Below are 20572 nucleotides of genomic sequence, written 5' to 3' on the forward strand. Positions count from 1 at the left end.
CACCACCCAGACACTGCCAAAAAAAGAAAACTCAGAGACTTGTGAGAGAAGCCACAGAGACGCAAACAATCACTTTGATGGAGATAAAGATTTCAGTGGCTGGGAGTGGAGTAATGGTGCACCAGTTAACCATATCAAGAGCACTGCATAACACGCTGGCCTGTATGGGAGGGTGGCAAGAAAGAATCAGTTACTCAAAAAGTACCATCTGAAAGTACATCTGGAGTTTTCTAGAAAGTATGTGAGTGACCCAGCCGCGATGTGGGAGAAGGTTTTGTGGTAAGATGATGCCAATATAGTACTTTTTGGCCAAAATTCAAAGTGCTATGTGTGGTGTAAACCTAACACTTCCTATGCCTCAAGACACATCATCCCTACAGTGAAGTATGGTGGTGGCAGCATCATGCTGTGGGGATGTTTCTCCTCAGAAGGGACTGGGCATCTTGTTAGAATTGAAGGAAGAATGGATGGAGCAAAATATAGGGAAATACTGCAAGAGATTTGCAACCTTCACCTTTCAGCATGACAATGGTCCCAAGCACAAGGCCAAAGCAACATTGGCGTGGCTCAAGAACAAAAGGTTATATGTCCTACAGTGGCCAAGTCAAAGTTCTGATCACAATCCTATTGAGAATCTGTAGCACTATTTGACAATTGCAGTCCACAAGCGTCACCCAACCAACCTGGAGCAAATCTGCTGAGAAGAATGGGCCAAAATCACTCTGTCACTGTATGCAAAGCTGGTACATATGTACCCCAAAAGGCTTAAAGCCGTTATTGCAGCAAAAGGTGGCTCAAACAAATATTAATGTGTGGGGGTTGAATAATTATGCAAGCAAGATATTTAAGTTTTTTATTTTTCAAGAAAATATTTAAAAAATAACAAAAAAAATATTTCACCTTACAATAATTGATTTTGAGCATCAGTGTTTTCAAATAAAATATCAATCACAATGAAATTTCAGTGTACCATTTGTAATTTGGTAATATGAGAGAAAGGGGTCTGAATACTTTTGCAACGCACTGTATGTATATATATATATATATATATATATATATATATATATATATATATATATATACACTCACCTAAAGGATTATTAGGAACACCATATTAATACTGTGTTTGACCCCCTTTCGCCTTCAGAACTGCCTTAATTCTACGTGGCATTGATTCAACAAGGTGCTGAAAGTATTCTTTAGAAATGTTGGCCCATATTGATAGGATAGCATCTTGCAGTTGATGAAGATTTGTGGGATGCACATCCAGGGCACGAAGCTCCCGTTCCACCACATCCCAAAGATGCTCTATTGGGTTGAGATCTGGTGACTGTGGTGGCCATTTTAGTACAGTGAACTCATTGTCATGTTCAAGAAACCAATTTGAAATGATTCTAGCTTTGTGTCATGGTGCATTATCCTGCTGGAAGTAGCCAGAAACAATGCTCAGGTAGGCCGTGGCATTTAAACAATGCCCAATTGGCACTAAGGGGCCTAAAGTGTGCCAAGAAAACATCCCCCACACCATTTCACCACCACCACCAGCCTGCACAGTGGTAACAAGGCATGATGGATCCATGTTCTCATTCTGTTTACGCCAAATTCTGACTCTACCATCTGAATGTCTCAACAGAAATCGAGACTCATCAGACCAGGCAACATTTTTCCAGTCTTCAACTGTCCCATTTTGGTGAGCTCTTGCAAATTGTAGCCTCTTTTTCCTATTTGTAGTGGAGATGAGTGGTACCCGGTGGGGTCTTCTACTGTTGTAGCCCATCCGCCTCAAGGTTGTGCGTGTTGTGGCTTCACAAATGCTTTGCTGCATACCTCGGTTGTAACGAGTGGTTATTTCAGTCAAAGTTGCTCTTCTATCAGCTTGAATCAGTCGGCCCATTCTCCTCTGACCTCTAGCATCAACAAGGCATTTTCAGCCCACAGGACTGCCGCATACTGGATGTTTTTCCTTTTCACACCATTCTTTGTAAACCCTAGAAATGGTTGTGCGTGAAAATCCCAGTAACTGAGCAGATTGTGAAATACTCAGACCGGCCCGTCTGGCACCAACAACCATGCCACGCTCAAAATTGCTTAAATCACCTTTCTTTCCCATTCTGACATTCAGTTTGGAGTTCAGGAGATTGTCTTGACCAGGACCACATCCCTAAATGCATTGAAGCAACTGACATGTGATTGGTTGATTAGATAATTGCATTAATGAGAAATTGAACAGGTGTTCCTAATAATCCTTTAGGTGAGTGTATGTGTGTGTGTGTGTGTGTGCGTGTGTTATTATAATTATATTAATAATAACAATAATTACAAGTTTATATATGTATATATTTACTTAAATAATACTAATAATATTTGTATTCATTTTATTTTGTTTGTTAGTCCTATTCATAACGTTTTTAAAGTATGTACGAGTTCACACCAAATTAACTTGTCGCGCTCTATATCAGACTGTCAACATAAAAGAAATCTGTGCTTGTTGTATCAAGAGATGGCATGTGTGATAGAGTGTTAAAATACGAGCTGGGGCTATTGGAAATGTGCAGAGCAGTGCAGTGAGTGAGTGTACTGAAAGAGTTCCTCTTGCACATCCCCCTCCCGGCACTGATGTGAAGGGCTGCCTGGGTGGTCTCCCTCTCCCTCCACTTTGGTGAGCTGTTGCTTAGCAGCTAATAATAGGAGATGTTTGCAAAGTAATTTGCCTCTTCCTTGGCCAATGAGAACCAGAGCACTTTTCCATCAAACCACCCTTTTCAGGATTTGCAAAGGGGGCTACCTCTCCAAATGTTACTGCAACAGGATCAGAGGTAGACTGAAGGAATCCGCTCGCCACTTTCCTCCGCTTTAAAACGAGTTACGAGCTATAGCCGGACGAATGAAGACCGAAGGATCTATACGGATTCGAGCGCATAATGTTGGGTTGGAGTTGGAAGACTTTGGCTCAGCGAAAGACTAGAGAAGATTCTTTCAAGTTTAACCTGGTTGATGCGCGCGACCTGTTTGTTGGATTATTGTTATTTTCGCCTCTACCTAACGCGCGGCGTTTGTCTTTTAACTTTCGTCAGCGCTTCTTCTTTCTCTCGTTTGGACTATGGCCTCGGATCCCAAAGACCCGGGCGCCGGTGGTGTTTTTGGAGATTTACCGCCGAGTTACACGCGCTCTACGCCGCCTGTGAACTCTGATCTCCTCCGGAGACCAAGTTACTGCCACACTGCTTTTGCATTCAAACAGATTTCCAAGGTGACAACCGCATTTTCCAGAGGAATATAAACACCGAGTAGTTGTTCTGAACGTTTTATTTAGATATTTGTTTGAGTCTGGGAATTGTAAATTACTTTCTTTAGCCTAGATTTGGTGTTCGAAGGAAACTTAACTAATCATCGTTAGGCTACGATAGACAAGATTAGATTTAAATTGAATTATCGACGCTTTTACGTGGATTGTACATTTCAAATAGGTTGTTAATAAACATAGTTCTGAGGAAACTGGTTAAGAGAGAGAGAGGGTAAACGAAACTATATATGACATACGTGAGTTCGGATAGCGTTTTCCATGAATGAACGTAGAGTCTCCATTCATTTCGCTCATCTTTATTTACATACACGTGCGTTTTAAGCCGTTATGACGTTTAAACTTGCCTCAGTGCTACGTCTGGTTGGTCTAGCTACAATGTAGCGTGTTTGTATGACAATGCGCGCATCCTGCTGAGGATTTCACTGATTAAGTTTGATCTGAAAAAGCATCAGTGAAGCGCACGAACGCTTGGCTAAGTGTCAAATCTCCCGTGAGGGAAACCGAAACATGTCCAGTTATACTGCAGCCAGCATTGCCAGTTAGAGGAAACTTGAGTTGGCTACATTAATCTAAATTTTTGATCAAATTGCTGGCGAAAGTGTTTGTTTTTCTACAGTTTGCAGTTTGAGAACTTGTCTCAGTAGATTTAGTAAGACATTAGCCACAACAGCATTAATGGTGGTCTTTTGATTTCTACAAAAACGGGTCTACTGAATTTGAAAACATTTTCCACGTTTACCAAAGCACTTTATTTAGCTACTGGAAGCTCTGAATATTTTCTACATTTTGCTCATGTAATAGCGTAGTTAAAATGTATGATTTGTGACAGAAGAATCAGATATCTCTTAGCAGTTAGTATAGCCAGGGTTGGGAGGGATACTTTTGAAATGTATTCCACTACAGATTACAGAATACATGGTGTAAAATGTAATTTGATATCCATTAGATTACTCAAGGTCAGTAACATATTCTAAATACTTTGGATTACTTCTTCAGCACTGCTAGATTTTTTCACTTGTTTTGACTATAAAAACTCTGCCATTACAGTAAGACAAAATACAAATGTTAAAAATGCATTCTCTGAAAAACCTAAATATCTTATGCAGTGTTGTTTCTAAAACAAGTTAAATCTAATTGATCTTGTTTTAAGGATTTTTAGATAATTTTATAGGAAAACAATACAAAAGTGATTATCAAGAATACGATTTTTGCCCTAATATCATAGGTCTTCATAGAAAAAAATAAATTATGATCCAACATGAATTTTCTTTATAAAAAAATAAGTTTGTGCCTGATAAATGACTAGAAATAGAATTTTAGCTTAAAGTAAAGCTGACAATTTACACAAGGTTTATTTATTTATTCTGCTCAAAACATACTTTTGTTCTGTCTGCTCGTATGAATTTAACACATCATAAGAAAGTGTTTCACCGCTGTTCAAATGCACTTTGGATCACATCATTTCTATGTATAAATGTTTTCCTTCTGAAAGTACTAAATATTAAATGAAACAAATGACAATAAAATGGAAAGAAATCTCTTCGGTAATCGAAATACTTTTTGAATGTAACTGTATTCTAATTACCAATGATTTAAATTGTAACTGTAGTGGAATACAGTTACTTATATTTTGTATTTTAAATACGTAATCCTGTTACATGTATTCTATTCCTCCCCAACCCTAAGTATATCTTATAAGACCCATGTTTGACAGCTTTTAGGGGGGGTCAGCATTTACCCCAGGCCAGTGTGGATTAATGAGGAAACAATCCTGAACTGGTTACAATGGCTTTTGAATTTAGTCTTAAAGTCATAGATTAGCTTTGTTCATGTATCTGAGCTAGCCAAATTTTGTGAAGACATGGGAATGTCAGTTATTTCTGGGAATGTTCACTATTATAGTAAAGAATGCCAGGCTGTATGTTATTTAGTTTCCCTGTTGAATAAAAAGACTCATTATAATGTCAATTTGAAATGTCTACAGGAAAATGAAATAGCCTCATTTGTAAATATAGATTTCTACATTGTCAAAGCAGTTCACTGTCCTGGCAGGACACGCTATGCTACAACTGATCATTTTACATGTGAATAAGTGTTGCTCTCCTGTGTCTCAGGGGAAAGCTGTGGGACAGAAAGCACCGCTGTGGATTCGGGCGAGGTTCCAGGCTTTTCTCTTTTCTCTGGGATGTCACATCCAACGACACTGTGGAAAAGTCCTTTTCATTGGACTGCTTGTGTTTGGAGCCTTGTCTGTTGGTTTGCGAGTTGCTGCCATTGAAACGGACATTGAGAAACTTTGGGTGGAAGGTGAGTTTGCAGTTTCATATTCTGGTTGTGTGCAGTGTGGGTGGGTGAGATTTAGGGCTAATCGATGAGGAGCTCTGCACTAACAGGTCAGTTCAACGTATTTGTGGGCTGTACACAGTGATGCTTTGTATAGTGCACCATTTTACATTGTTTATCACAGTGCATTTTTAGATCTTTTGTCCTCCCCCCAAACAATTTGATTTGACAGGGGGATGTTATAAAATGCGGCTTTGCTTTCAGATCAGATGTGCTTAGCTTAACTGATATTCTCTGATTGAAAATTTGATTGTGGTAATTGTGGTGCAGTTCTTGGGTGATGTTTGACCCAGGACTTGTGTGGGCTTCTGATATGAAGTCTTTGGATCTTTTAGCAGATGTGGACCATGGCCTTTGGAATTCCATATCTCCTGTCACGCACATGTAGCATTCTTTTCCTAGCGCATGCAAGCCGTCTCTTGTTCTCTCCCCATAAGCCTATATAGTTTGCGGTGGGTGCTGTGCTTGATTTTTTTTTCCCCCTCTCTTGTTTGACGTCCTTTCAATGCACCTCACTTATCTGTGCATTTTCGGGCAGCTTTATTTGGTTTTCACACCGCCAAATTCCTTCTGAACCCCCTAGGCTTTCACCACAGTGCTGATCCCCTGCACAGATGGGCTGTGTGAATCGTTAGCCATCTTTGAGGAGCTGACCTTCCCCCTCATGCTCGTTGTGTGGTCCTTCACTATTCCTGGATTCCATTCAAAAATAAAGGCACCCCCTTTACCAAAAAAGTGAATACAGCTGAAATTGACCCACCTGTTTCACACACATGCTCATGCACACATACAACAAGAGTCGTATTTTTTGTAGTTTAAGTCTAAAACAATATGTTGTACATGCTAGTACTCCTATTATTGATTTGTTTCTGAAAAAAAAAAAGTATTTGGAACATTTTGTGGGACAATTATATTTCACTCTATATATATATATATATATATATATATATATATATATATATATATATATATATATATATATCTCATATATATATATATATATATATATATACTGTATATACTCTCAGAAGGTACCAGTGTTTTATTGAAAAATATGCCTTTCAGCAAGTCAGAAAGCAAACAAAGTTTAGTAATGTTGTTGTAATTACTTGTGAAATATGCTGAACTGTAAACGTGGTGATATATGAACTCGTGCTCTCCACTGGGAAAGTTAGATGGTGTTTAAAGGGAAGGGAGTTGTCAGATGTTGTCAGTGAAATTTGTGTTTTAATGTAAAGCTGTCATAAAGCATGAGGCTCCTGGAGTGAAACGCCAAAGTGCTGAGAAGGAATTCTGTGCCTTTAAGAGGCAGTGCCAGTGTTTCTAAAGTTTCTGTCAGTGTTGTTTCCCCCAATAGCCCATTGACAAAGCTGCTCAGCATTGAATGGGGAGTATGTAGTATGGTAACAAGGAGCGGTTAGTTCTCAAACACAGACACACACTCACTTTTGAACACATACACATAAAAAGCAAACAGAAGATTGTATAATGGGTCTTCTGATTGGGAATTTAATTTTAAAAGCTTTATATTGCCTTAAGTGATTACTAAATAGCTGCATACATTAAGGCCATTATCCTGTGACTTACCAAGCCACAATGTTTTATTATAAAGAAAAATATAATATATCAAAATGAATAGGACAGTTGCATTGTAAATTAAAGTCCAAGCAAGACTCAAATATGCTCTGTGTGGGAGCTATTTAGAATAGCAAGGCACGGCAGTCTTGGCCGGTGGAACTCACACTTGACCAGCTGTGCATTTGGAGCATATGTTTCCTCATTAATTACTCCCGAGGTGGTAACTGTCCCTTCCTCACCCCTGCTATAGCCCCCAAACAAAATGTTACCCAGGCCACCAAGGATCCATGTCCTCAGGGACCATCCGTCTATCCGTATTTGCTTCCGCCTTCCATCAAACAATGTGTGAAAATCAGCAACCTAGTAAACGTGTTAAGATGCCTTAAAAAATAACCTTTAGTACTAAAGTGTTGACACACTGTAAAGAATACAGTGTATTTTATCTTTTGTGTAGCAAAACCCTTCCTCCATTTGTATGAGTGTTTGGAGTTTATTTACATTATTTACAAAATACATCAGTGTGTTGATATATACAGTATAACCTCCCCTTTCCTTCATCTGGGATAGATGTTAGCATATTTCTGAATGGTTTGCTGATAAAATCGCATGATTATTATCTCTCTTTGAGTTTTGGCTTGTTGTTTGAAATTCTAGATCATGGTTCCTCAATAGAAAGTCACATCCGGCCTGCAAGGGACAAATGTTTGGCCCACGCAAAAGGCCTGTTCACATCAAATCCGTGAAGATTTTGTGGGACGAAAATATGAAAAACTATTTCACCCCTGTACAGTAGGTGGCGCTGTTGCTGTTCTACAAACATGTATACCAGACTCCTGCCCTGCTCAGCTCTCAACTGTGGCTATTAATTTATTGAATGCTGTTAAAGCATTTATTTACCTAATTTGGCATAACTGATTTATTATGATCTTTCCATGCTGTTGATGCATTCTGTTCATAATTGTTTGTATACATAAAACAGGCTAGTAATACTGTGAAAAAGATAATTATTTATGAAGAAAAATAAGAATTAAGAAGAATATTTATGTTGTGATTCTTTTAATAACAAAAACAATAAAAACAACAATAGTAATAATATTACCAATAATACAAATACTGGTAGTAATAATAGCAGCAGCAGCACAAGCTCTTTGTCATAACATCAAGGGTGTTAGCACTTGGCTTTGTATTGTTGACAGAATTTGGCCTTTGGTTAAATAAAATTAGGGAATCCTGTTCTAGATCAAGAGTGATGTTTTGGTGTTTAAAAATTCAAACTTGACTGATGCAGGGTTGAACTTAAGCTGTAGTCATTGGTTGATCCTTGGGAAAGTGTTATTTAGCCTGCATTGTGCGACAGAAGAAAGAGGGGATCATAAAGTGAAATGAAAGATTGGGGGCTGGTGAGAGAAGAAACCTTCTAGCCTCTACACCTTTACATTTCTTTGGATTGCATGTTTGGTCCGTATGTGAAGTGTCAGATTGCAGTGGGGAATTTGTTTGGAGAATTAAGTGAGGGGAGAAAAAAGTTATAGTTTCAAAGGAGCATGAGTTATTTCATCTGGCTTCTCTCACCAAACCAAAAAGAATGACATCTTGTTTTAATTGTAAGGATTATAATATTTGATTGATTGTTTTTTCCACTTTCAGAGTGAAGGATGAGGAAAGCTTTGTCAGTGACATGTAGGCCATCAGCTTGGGGGAAAAGAGCAGACTTTGATATGTGATTATATGCTTGAGTAATGCTGGCCTCCCAAAAGGATTGCTGGCATTTAATGGTCATTGCAAAAATGTGTGGCGGGCTAAACAAACGGCAAACTTTCTCAAAAAGACAGACGTGTTTATGTGCTCATATACACTAGTAAATACAATTTTCTTGTCCATTTTGACACAATTTTGGTATGCTTGACAGAAGTGTACACACAGACAAGCTGTGCAAACATTACGCAAATGTGCACAGGGGTATCTGGGTAGTAGGCCTGTTCGAGTTTTATAAAGCCACCAGGCAGCAGAAGAGAGGAATAAAGAACACATACACATTGCATGAATGACCTTGTCCACATTCATGTAGGCAGAGTGTACCTCACAGGTATCCAGCACAAGAACAGACTATACAGAGACACATGTGGAGCTTTCAGTGTTTAGAGCAGTTGTATATAAACAAAAATGAAATGCATAGTAAATGCTGTAATTCGTTAGAAAATACACAGTCTTCTAGTCCTGGTGCTGGGTTTGAGAGAAAGAAAGCTCTATGAGGCATTATTGGAGGTGAATGTCAAGCCATAGTACCCCAGCTACATAAATAATCTAACTGCTGAGTCTTAGACCTCACCAGTAGAAAGAACAAACAAGGCGAGAGTCAACCTGGGTCAGTTAAAATTTTTATTTCAACCCCATGCCCAATTGAATCAAGGCTTGACTCCATGGCAGAGATGCTTGGGTACACCTTTGTGTTTATATTCTTAAACTAATGTTACTAGATCAATGGTAGCAGAGGCAGTAGGTGTCAAGACCCCTGTGAAGCTGCCCCTCTCACTGCCCAATTCAGACAGTATTACTTACATCAGTCCAACCATGGTCATGCTCTTTGGTCCATGTTAAAAAAGAGAAACTGGTCTCCTTTTTGTCCTACTCAATAGTTTGTCCTTTTGGTTAGGTTAAAAAAATATTAAAAAAAATTTCTTGGTAATTGGTTGAAAATAAATGTTTTTTTGGGCTCAATAAATTATCTTCCAGTTTGAATGAGACCAGCAACGTGGAAAAATTTTGCCTTTCACCATGGGATGAATGTATGTTTCAACCACACATTAAGCTGCATTAACAGCCAGTGGAGTGCTTAATGTAATTAATCTGGAGTGCACAGCAGCCAACAGTGGGGCTGATTAGCATAATTAGTACAGGGAAGGCTATACTGTACATATGGAAATGGCCAGAGTCGGTGGAAATGTATGTCAGTGCTGACAGAAGGATCAGGTCTGAATAGGTGCAAGCTCAAGCATAGTTATCATCCATCTTGATTTTTTATATATATATAATAATATATACATATATATATATATATATATATATATATATATATATATATATATATATATATATATATATATATATATTTACCTTGGGAATACTCACAATTTTGAGGTGTGTTTTTGTCATATTGGCCAAAAGATTTCTCAGAAAGATGTAGCTACAAAAGGACACTCATGTGGATGTACACAAGCACTGCACGCTCCCACAGAATATTTCTATTAATAAGCTCTTAAGCCAACCCTTTCTCCCTCTCTTTAACATTGTTTTATCTGCTGGGAAAAATCTCAGTCCAATTGCTTTTGTTGTGAGTTTCTCTCTTTATTTTTTCCTGTTTGTTGGGAAACAACTAAAAACTACTGAAAATGAGGGTCACAAAGATCCGCATTGAGTCTCTCATGGCCTCAAGTTAACACTCATAGAGGCAGAGGTTGAGCAGTCTCCATCAGCCACTGTATAGGGGTGAGATGGGGTGGTTCTCTCAGTCATGGTCAGGCCATTGAGACTGTCTGTGATTGAGAGTTGCACTGAAGCTGAAATGTTTAAAAAGATTTGCAATGGAGCCAAATCTATCCCTCTTGTCTACATAATGTGTCTGAAAAGAGGAGAAAGAAAAAATCAGACAAAGAGCTCGGAATGGACAAGATGGGGTCTTGACAGACCCAATGCAAAGGAGCTGGACCAGCTTGTTTTGTTCTTAGAGGTTTCATATATTTATGTGCGTGGGAGAAAGAAGGCGAACAGAAAGAGTGAATGAATGCATGTGTGGTAGAGTGTGTGAGCGGGCACGCACTGGAACCCGACTGTGTATCTGTGTTCTTGGGTTTACTTGGGTGGCAAAAACAGGTAAAAAAAAATGTCTCTTTCAGCACTGTTCCTTGTGGGACTTCCTCCAGAACAGCGTGAGTCCATTCAGAAGCCTCCTAATCCCTCTAATCTGGCCCACAACACTTTGAAGGTGGCATGTCCTTTTGGAGAAAGCACTGGGTCTTAGACTTTGCTGCTCAGTGCCACTGTGCCACATACATATGACCCAGTTGTTGATTTTCTATAGGTATTTTTAATACCTAAAATAGAAGTATTCCTAAATTAGCAAAAAATTTCCTTGTTGGCAAGAACTTTGTCATAATTACTTTGAATGGTAACTGTGCAGTTATTTACTGTAGTATGTTGCCATTTCTATTTCTTCACTTTGTTTCAAACATATTGCAATTATGTGCAAAATAAAATCACATATGCCCCTATTTAAGCATGGCAAATGCATTTAAGTACACCATACTTTTGAAATGTTTTACGTGAAGAGAGAAAAGTTCAGAAATGTGCATACAATGGTCAGAGTGACTTTTGTACAGGTCAGTGTGATTGTATAGAATCCATGGGTGATAGGTTGCAGAGTGTCAAACTAGCTGGGTTTGAGTAGACATGAGTGAGATTGGAGTTGACAGGGTCCACTGGCAGGGTGACACCGGCAAGCAGGGGGCTTCTTCTCCATGGTTAATTACATGTCACTTTCCATGCTGCTCACTGGGAGGGAACCTCCTCACACCAGCTCTCTTTGCTGGTCTGCTCTTAGGTGGGAGCTTGAAACAGTTCCCCTGAAGCCTGCTAGTGTGTCCCTATTCAGGCTTTTCCAGAGAGGACAGAAGCATAATTTCGATGTTTGGATTAGCTTCAGGTCTTACAATTTTAAGTGCAGGAGAGAACTGGGTCTGTCACAGCTGTCTAATCTGTGAGTCATTGAGGCTGGTTTCCATGTTGATAAACCTTCCTCGTGGATACTTGACCTGTGATGGTGATGTCACTTCCAAAGGCTGAGAAAAATAAAGGACAACAAAGGTGCTCTGCTTGGAAAAAGGAAAGCTCTGTATGGAAGGACTGCTGGATAAATATTACACAACACTTGACTTTGGTGATTTTCTGAATTTTTGCAGTTTTTTTATATAGGTAAAAAGCCTTGCTGTTACCGTGAACAACTACAATTCCATCCTGACAACTCAAAACAAATATTAGTGCTTTGAGAATCTTCCCAGCCCTCAAACAAATGCTCTGTTTAACAGTTTTAGCTGTTTGAATCACACATTTACATCCTAGCTCACTTTGGTGTATAGTTCCTTTTTTTCCTATTGTGGTGTGTTTCTGGCTGTGAAAGTATTTGCGTGCCTGTCTCTTTAAGTGTTCAGCTGCAGCAGCGATCCAAGAGAACAGAGCAGAGCTCCCATCTGGAGTGAGGCTGAGTGGAGCGGTGACTGAGCTGGGTGGTCCAGCTGGGAGGAACCAGACACAAATAGCTATAATTTACTTCAGGAGCCCTGTAATTACAGGCCCAAGGTTTGGAGTTCAATTCCTACAGATGCCTGAATGCATTAAATATGAACACAGTGTCTGTAGATCGACACAAATGCGTGTTTGCATTTTGCAAATGATACGGCCTTCAGATTTAGCCCGCCACATTTTTTAAATAATGTGTTTACATAACCCAGATGTCAGAGAGCTGCATGAATGGAACCAGGAGGTTGAATGTTTGTGTGCAATTTGAATTTGAAGTTACTTACTATATGAGAAACTACACAGCTTTTCTAAGATCACTTTGCATTTGCTTGCAGTTTCTTTGTTTCTACTCTTTGCTGGCATTTTCATTCATTAAACAGAACCTTTCATGTGTCCTAAAGGAAAGATCTTAAAGGATCTCTAAGCCACTTGCAAAGCTGCTGTGGGCTAACACAAAAACAGCAGTGTTGTACCCCTCTGTCTCTCTCTCTTATGTTTTTTATCTCTTTCTCTATGTCTCTTGACCCTCCACTCATCTCTCAATTAACCGAGGCAGGCAGTGAGAGGTGCTGGGGAGAAAAAGCGACCCGGTGGGCTCAACCAGCCATTGTAAGCTTGTCATCATGTACTGGGATGTGGAGGGGCAGACAGGCAGGCTCTGATCTGGGCCGGTGCATTTCATGTGCATTTGGCATGGCCGTAGATACCCAGCGTCCTCTTTTCACCACCGCCTCTGTTAATTAGGGGGCTGGACTCTGGAGTTTCCTCTGCACTCTTTGAAGCTTTTCATCCCTGCTCAGCATACCATATGGACAGCGTTTCTGCCTCTACTCTTTTTCCTCACTCCCTCCTTCTAATAACTGCTCACATCTTGGATCCAAGCATGGTGACCTAGAGATCAAGACCCAAAGCCTTGTGATTGGGATCTTCCTATCATTATCAAAAGACTTTGTGTGGTTTGTTTAGTGAAAAAGATTTAAAACTCACCTATGTCCTCCTACTGGTCAACTCCTGAACCATTGGTTGCTAGATAAATCCAGGGAAGACCCTGTAGGTCCAAATGTTTTAGCCACCCACATTTGTTTTGAGGAAATTATGGGAGATATTGCCCTTTTGTTAGCCTTGTTTGACAGCATGAATTGTGTTATATACTTCAAGAGAGTGTTCGCTCTATCTTTCCAACCCTGTTTAGTGTGCAAATTTGACCCGCACATCTGTTTCTGTTGTAAGATGGAGGGTACACAGTGGATTCAGAACTGTAGTGACTGTAATTTCAGTTCAATTCCAGTTTAATTATGAAATTAACCTCCCTTGTATTGAAGATCTTGGTTGATTTTGTGTTAAAACAATTGTCGCAGTGTTACCATGGCCATAGAACTGTATTGTTTCTTTAATGTGCCTTTATCCATAGACCTAAATCAAATCATCCAGTAGAGCTGAAAGGAATGAAATCATGACCACAGAGGTGTTATCTCTCTCTCAGCTGGCAGTCGGGTGAGCAAGGAGCTACGCTACACAAAGGAGAAACAGGGAGAGGAGTCAGTGTTCACCTCACAGATGCTCATACAGACACCCAAACAGGAAGGAACCAATATTCTTACCCAGGAGGCTTTGCTGCTCCACTTGGAGGCTGCTTTGGCTGCCAGCAAAGTCCAGGTGTCTCTTTATGGAAAGTGAGTACAACCCCCAGCAGTATTACAGGGAATTTCATAACAAATATATACATGAGGTTCTGCCCTCAAAAGGATGTATTTTTATTATACGATTGTGCAACTTATATCCACAGATCTTGGGATCTTAATAAAATTTGCTTCAAATCCGGAGTCCCAATTATAGAAAACATCATGATTGAAAGGGTAAGCATGTTTTTTTTTGGCTTGCTTTGTAATTATTTTCTCCGTTATTACTAATTATTTAGACCTTTATTACAGTGTTAATCCACTTAGCTTCTTCTTTTACTATGCCATCAGTTATGCCTTACTGAAGATTATATGCCATTTTTCCACAGATTATTGATAAGCTTTTTCCATGTATGATCGTGACTCCACTGGACTGCTTTTGGGAAGGCTCCAAATTGCAGGGAGGCTCGGCCTACTTACCGTAAGCATTCTGCTAAATTGTACCTACTACATTTCTATAATTAAGTCACACATTTTGCTATTTTTAATACTTTAGTTCAAAGCTCAGGGGTAAAGTTATCTATTGATCAGGGGACTGTGTCTAGACTGTGGCAGCCCTCCCAGATATAACACACGCTTCTATAACAATTGAGCTTTACCTTTACATGGTGCTGACTGCGACAAACTCAGACATCAAGCCCCAAGCAAAAGCTCTATTTAGTTGCTGGGGCTTGAGCTGTCACGAGTGTGGTGAGGGGCTTTACAGGACAGTCTTTAAACCTGCACCCCTGTCCCACAAACTCCCCGCCAACTCCAAGCTGAGGAAGCCCTTATGGACAGGGGACTGAGAGAGATGACTGCTATTGGGTGGGTGGGAGGGTCAGGTGGTGTGTGTGTGAGGTGGGGGGGGGAGTCAGCAGAGCCTTTGGGTCAGACAATGGTAAGCATTCTTTCAGTTTACGAGTGAGTGTCCATCAGTGAGGGGGCCCTGGAGGGGGCCTGGCTTTGTCAGCACTGGGTAACACTGTGCATTCTCATGGTAATCGCCCAGGCTTGGAGCTGTAAGTTGTCCAACAAATAAAATGGCCATTATTCAAGTCATGGACCTAGAGAGAGAAAGGAGGGATAGAAAGAGGGAGAAATTAACATTGGACTTTGGACATTGTATTTTACATTTCCACACATAATATTGCTTAAAAAATATGTAGGTGGAAAATGCATATCATGCCTGACAACAATTTTTAAAGGGCACCTATTATGGCATTTAAAATGTTCCTAATATTGTTTTGGGAGTCCCCAAGAACAGTTTTACATGCATGAAATGACAAAAAACACTTTTGTTGTCTTATAATATGCATTTATGTTTACCTGATTTGCTCACCGACTCCCAAATGATTCGTTCAACGACTCATTTTTCCAAACCCCTCCTTTGCGTGACGCTAATCTGCGGTGATTGGTCAGATGACCCAGTCAGTTGTGATTGGTATACTCTGTGCAGAGATTGTTGGAAACGGAACGCCCATCACCGCTTTGTAGTAAAAAAATCAAAATCAGAGTTTTTTATTTTTTTTATTTTTTTTATTTATTTATTTATTTATTTATTTTCATTAGGGACCATGTACAATTTCAAACATAAATGTTGCCATTTGATGCATTGTACCAGAGTTAGCCGTAGGCTATTTTACATCTGCAGTCCCCTGGCAGGGTACAATAAAAACAAACTCACCCACCCCCCATCCCCTACAGACATACAAAAAACACATTTTATCAACACCACATCAGCTTCAGTGAGTACAGATTTGAGTGGTCTTCAGAATGGTTTTCAGTTCTGACTTAAAACTCTTGATGGAATTGCAGCTCTTTACGTCATTTGCTATTGCATTCCACTGTGTAGTGGCTTTGTAAGAAAAAGCAGATTGTCTAAAGGTTGAACGACAGAAGGGTATGTTACATTCAAAAATGGAAGCTATTCTGGTAGATTTTACTGAAGTTACAGGGTGATTGCAAACAAAAACCAATAAACAAGCAGGGGCCAGGCCATGTAGAATCTTATACACTAGAGTCAAGTTTGAAAGTTGATTTATGTTAGCGATCATAGCCCAAAGTTCGGTGGTAAACACCCAATCAGTTATTGTTTGCGTTAGCCCAATGCATAAACATATTGATAAAGCACTGCATTACTACAAGTTGACAACTCCAATAACATTGACAAACATTTCACATATTTCAAAAAAATTGACATTGGAGACCTAGAAGCTGCACTGAGCGTAACTTACACAACACACACAAATACATATTAAGCATGCTAAAAAACACATAAAAGCAACAATTATTAATAATACTTACAGGTTGTGATTCGGAGGAGGAAGCTGATCCAAATAAACTTGGTACTGAACCTTCCTTCAGTATCAACCGGCTCGCGAATCCACACTTGAAAGCATTCATGTTCCTAAAGCAATCGTCATTAAAATGACGCGAACACAGCACAAGGTTCGGGCTATACTTGTGTGGTATACTTGTAAATATAAACTCTAGCCACTGATTCTTCATATGCTCATCCCTGGGCAGTGAAAAAAAGGTTGCTTTTGATATGCACTTCAGAACACAGCGTCTTGTTGTCGACATGATGTTTTAAAGCTTTCCCTGGTGTCTGCGCGCGCAATGAGTGGGCACGGCCAATTTGATAAGTTTTCGTCTTGACCTCACAACGAAAAGGAAAATGACTCATTGGAAAATCGATTCATTACATTGACTCAGAGTCGACTCCTACTTTTGAGAGACAATAACTTTTTTTATGGTGAACTTTCATATATAAAACTTTGCAGGATATTTTTGTTCACTTAAATCTATGTTACACACTACATGAAAGGTAATTTTCAAAATTCCATAATAGGTGCCCTTTAAAGCATAGGGTTGTTCAGTCAATTATCATTATTTTTTGGGGTTTTTACCGCTTTTGTCACACTCACAGTCCTATATGTTGTATTAGAAGGATGAGTGGCCGGTAAAAATTTCTCTCTATTTTGCCATGTGTGATGAGGGCTTGAGTTAGCCACTAAGGCTAATGTCCTCTCATGCTTCCGCTTCATTTCAGTTGTTTTTTTTTATCCAAGGGAGCGAGAGAGAGAGAAAGAGAAAGAGAGAAAAAGGGAGGGAGAGAGTGAGTGAGGGGGAAGAAAAAACTTTAGGGAACAAAGAGCAGCAATCTATGGAAAAACAAAGGACCCAGGCTGGTTCACTCAAGCAAAAAATAGGAGGTAAAGGAGACTCTCTTTGCTAGCAGGAGTGAAGGCGCTTGGTATGTGGGAATGAGAGGGGACCAGCTTTATTTGAAGTTTCTCATCATGAGCTATTAGAGTGAGATTGGGCCTGAAGTTAGGACATTATTCACTTTTATTCTTCTTTACCCACAAATACTAATCACAGTGAACGGCCCCTCTCAGTCAATGGGTAACACTATGAGTTCTATGTCTTGTTTAAGTGGATTTTTTTAGTTACATAGGTGTTGACTTGGGAGAGTTTTGTCTTTTTCCCAGTTTTGAAAGCCATAAAATATTCATAATTTTAGATTGACAATATGTGTATTTGGATGCTGTCAGGTCTCTAGTTTTCAGTGAGTTAGCACAGTTTAGCAGAACAACTCTGTTGACCTCTTACCTCATAACAAATCAGCACGTCCAAGGAGCCCAACTGTAACTCCACTACACCTAATGAATTAGTTCTTGGCACATCAATAGACAGCTGTCCGCTCTTTTCATACCCACCGGCTGTGACTCAATAGATTAAAACCTGCAGGCTGACGGTCTGAGAAAACTGGCCTCAAAGCATGCAAGGCGATTGGCATTGCCGCTCACAGCTCTCCCACTGCCTTCCCTCATCCTTATCAAGATGTTTTAGAGGCAGAGGTAATCATTATGACTTAATGCACAATATTAAGAGATAGCAGCCTGTAGACCCCCAGCACATTGTGCCTCTCCGTGTAACAGGATAATAAACGGTACTTTATGCTGCATCTGTAGCCCACTACCACCAGGGAGAGACTGGTGCCAACAGGCCCAGAGAAGAAGCAGCGGGGAAAGGGAGAGGTGTTAATGATGTTTTACGTAAAAAGCATACTATCTTTTGAAAGAGTGGTATAGTCAATACATTATTATTGCAAGGGGAATTTGAAAATAAAGTACATGGCTAACTTGTATGTTTTAATTTATGTGTAGGGGTATGCCTGATATTCAGTGGATGAATCTGGACCCTCTCAAGCTAATGGAGGAGTTAAGCCAGTTTACACCTCTAGAGGGCTTCCGAGAGATGCTGGATAAGGCACAGGTGGGCCATGCCTATATGAACCGGCCTTGCCTGGATCCCAATGATACAGACTGCCCTCACAGTGCCCCTAATAAAGACCTGCGGCAGGTGGGCACAGTGTTGTAATGTGAAAGATAATGTGACACTAATAGGAACGGAGTCTGAATTTTTTTATTCATTTGCATTAAATGCACTGTCTGTGTTTTCTTTAGGTCCCTGACATTGCTGTGGAACTTCAGGGTGGTTGCCATGGATTCTCCAAGAAGTTCATGCATTGGCAGGAGGAGTTGATCCTGGGTGAAAGAGTAAAGAATTCCCAGAATGCCTTGCAGAGGTGAGAAAAGAGAAAAGAGAGGAGTGGGAAGAGGAGGGGCATGTGGGTGGGCCTCTCTCTAAGGAGGCCCTGATGAGAGAGAAAGTACGATAGAAAACCAGAAAAAGACAGAGATAGAGAGAGAGGGAGGAATCTTTCTGACTCTTAATAACCTCTCACATCCAAGGAATTCCTTGCATGAAGAGGGATCAGTTTCCATCCCTGACCCCAGAATAGGAAAGACCAATTAAACATGATGGACAGCTATATAACTTATGGACAGATCAGAAATTCAGAGTGGAGAAAAAGAAAACAATTTAACTGAAAAAAGGGCATTTGATACAAAGTAAACATAAACTGGGCCTAAACTAAGCAAAAGCATAGTTCTTAACCCTTGTAATGTAATATTACATGTACATTTTGCAGAGTTTGATATGCAATAAATGAAAGTTGTGGTAGAGAGTGGTACATTGGCCTTCTGCCCAGCTCTTGAGCCCAGTCTTAATCTCACTGGAAGTGTTAGAGTGATCTACAGCAGCCTGTTAGGGGTAACACGTATCATTTCAGCCTTTATGATAATGCTTCCAAATCCAAACACTCACCTTACACCATGATATCTGTACATGTACTGTATATATGCACTCTGATCTCACCCAGCTCTCTGATCTCTCCTCTGATCCCCCCCGCCCCCCCCCCACACACACAGTACGGAGGCGCTTCAGACCATGTTCCTCCTTATGAGTCCCAAACAGCTCTATGAGCACTTTACAGATGACTATGAGATCCATGACATCAACTGGAACGAGGACAAGGCCACTGCCATCCTGGAGTCCTGGCAGAGAAAGTTTGTTGAGGTAATTTCCTGTTTCATAACACATCCACACCCCCTCATCACTTTGTGAGGTCTGAATGGTTTGAATGACCACAGCGGGTGGTGGACTGGGACAGAGAGGAATGGAGAGTGGAGGAATACTCAGAGTGTAGGAGGTCACAAATGGTGCAAGAAGGTTGTTTTCCTTAGACCCAAGGATGGCAACGTTTGCCTGAATTCCATCAATCTTCAGCTGCCTAGTAAATGGAGTCCTCCTAGGAGGCCACTGACAGTCTCCCAGTTATATGAACAAGCTGTTTTTGTGATAACTGACACCCAGCATGCTAACTGAAAGAGAGAGCAAGGGAGGGAGTTAGGGAAGAGTCTCCAGCAAAGTTTTCTGGCTCAGAGAGAGAAAGAGAGGGAGAGAGAGAGAGAGAGAGAGAGAGAGAGAGAGAGAGAGAGAGAGAGAGAGTGGGAAGTGGAGTCAGGGGAGATTGGGGGGATAGGGCACTGTAAAAACAAAGTGCAGGGGTATTTCGTTCCCCTTAAGGTTGTCTGCCATTCATGGTGCTGATAGAGTAGCCTGAGAGACCATATGATCACATCTGATCCAGCTGACCTCTCGCATCTGTGCTCATTATATCTTGCTTGTCAAGCTTTATAGGGACTCATGCTATGTTGTTTGTGTGTTATTAAGATAAAATATGAGGTGGATGGGGGTATGGCCCACAGTGATGAATGTAATGTTTGTGTGGCTTGTCAGAAATCATAATTTAATAGATGTTCTGTATTCCGCAATGAGTGCAGAGTTCATTCAAAAAACACAAACATCAAGCAACATCACTCAGGCAGTACTTTAATCAGCCATAATGACAATAAAGTAATTGCAAGCGAAATCTACAAATGACACGTAAATGACACATATGCTATTTCCAATCAAAATATATAAAGTCTGTATATATAGGACTGTCATGATAAACATTGAGGTTTAAAATTGCACTTTTGTT

The 20572-nt window shown here is 40.1% G+C and overlaps 1 protein-coding gene across 1 annotated transcript in view; it reads left to right on the top strand.

Moving 5' to 3' along the window:
• Positions 1–2813: 2813 nt before the first annotated feature.
• ptch2 (patched 2) overlaps positions 2814–20572 on the top strand; it is a 33745-nt gene continuing 15986 nt past the window's right edge. The window contains exons 1-8 of the mRNA XM_052128646.1: positions 2814–3250; positions 5419–5611; positions 14001–14190; positions 14304–14373; positions 14526–14617; positions 18351–18546; positions 18651–18772; positions 19458–19605. Coding sequence (XP_051984606.1) covers positions 3101–3250; positions 5419–5611; positions 14001–14190; positions 14304–14373; positions 14526–14617; positions 18351–18546; positions 18651–18772; positions 19458–19605 — 1161 coding nt within the window. The 5' untranslated portion in view covers positions 2814–3100. The remainder of the gene's footprint in view (positions 3251–5418; positions 5612–14000; positions 14191–14303; positions 14374–14525; positions 14618–18350; positions 18547–18650; positions 18773–19457; positions 19606–20572) is intronic.

This window comes from Xyrauchen texanus, chromosome 6, assembly GCF_025860055.1.
Source record: "Xyrauchen texanus isolate HMW12.3.18 chromosome 6, RBS_HiC_50CHRs, whole genome shotgun sequence".
Classification (NCBI taxonomy): domain Eukaryota; kingdom Metazoa; phylum Chordata; class Actinopteri; order Cypriniformes; family Catostomidae; genus Xyrauchen; species Xyrauchen texanus.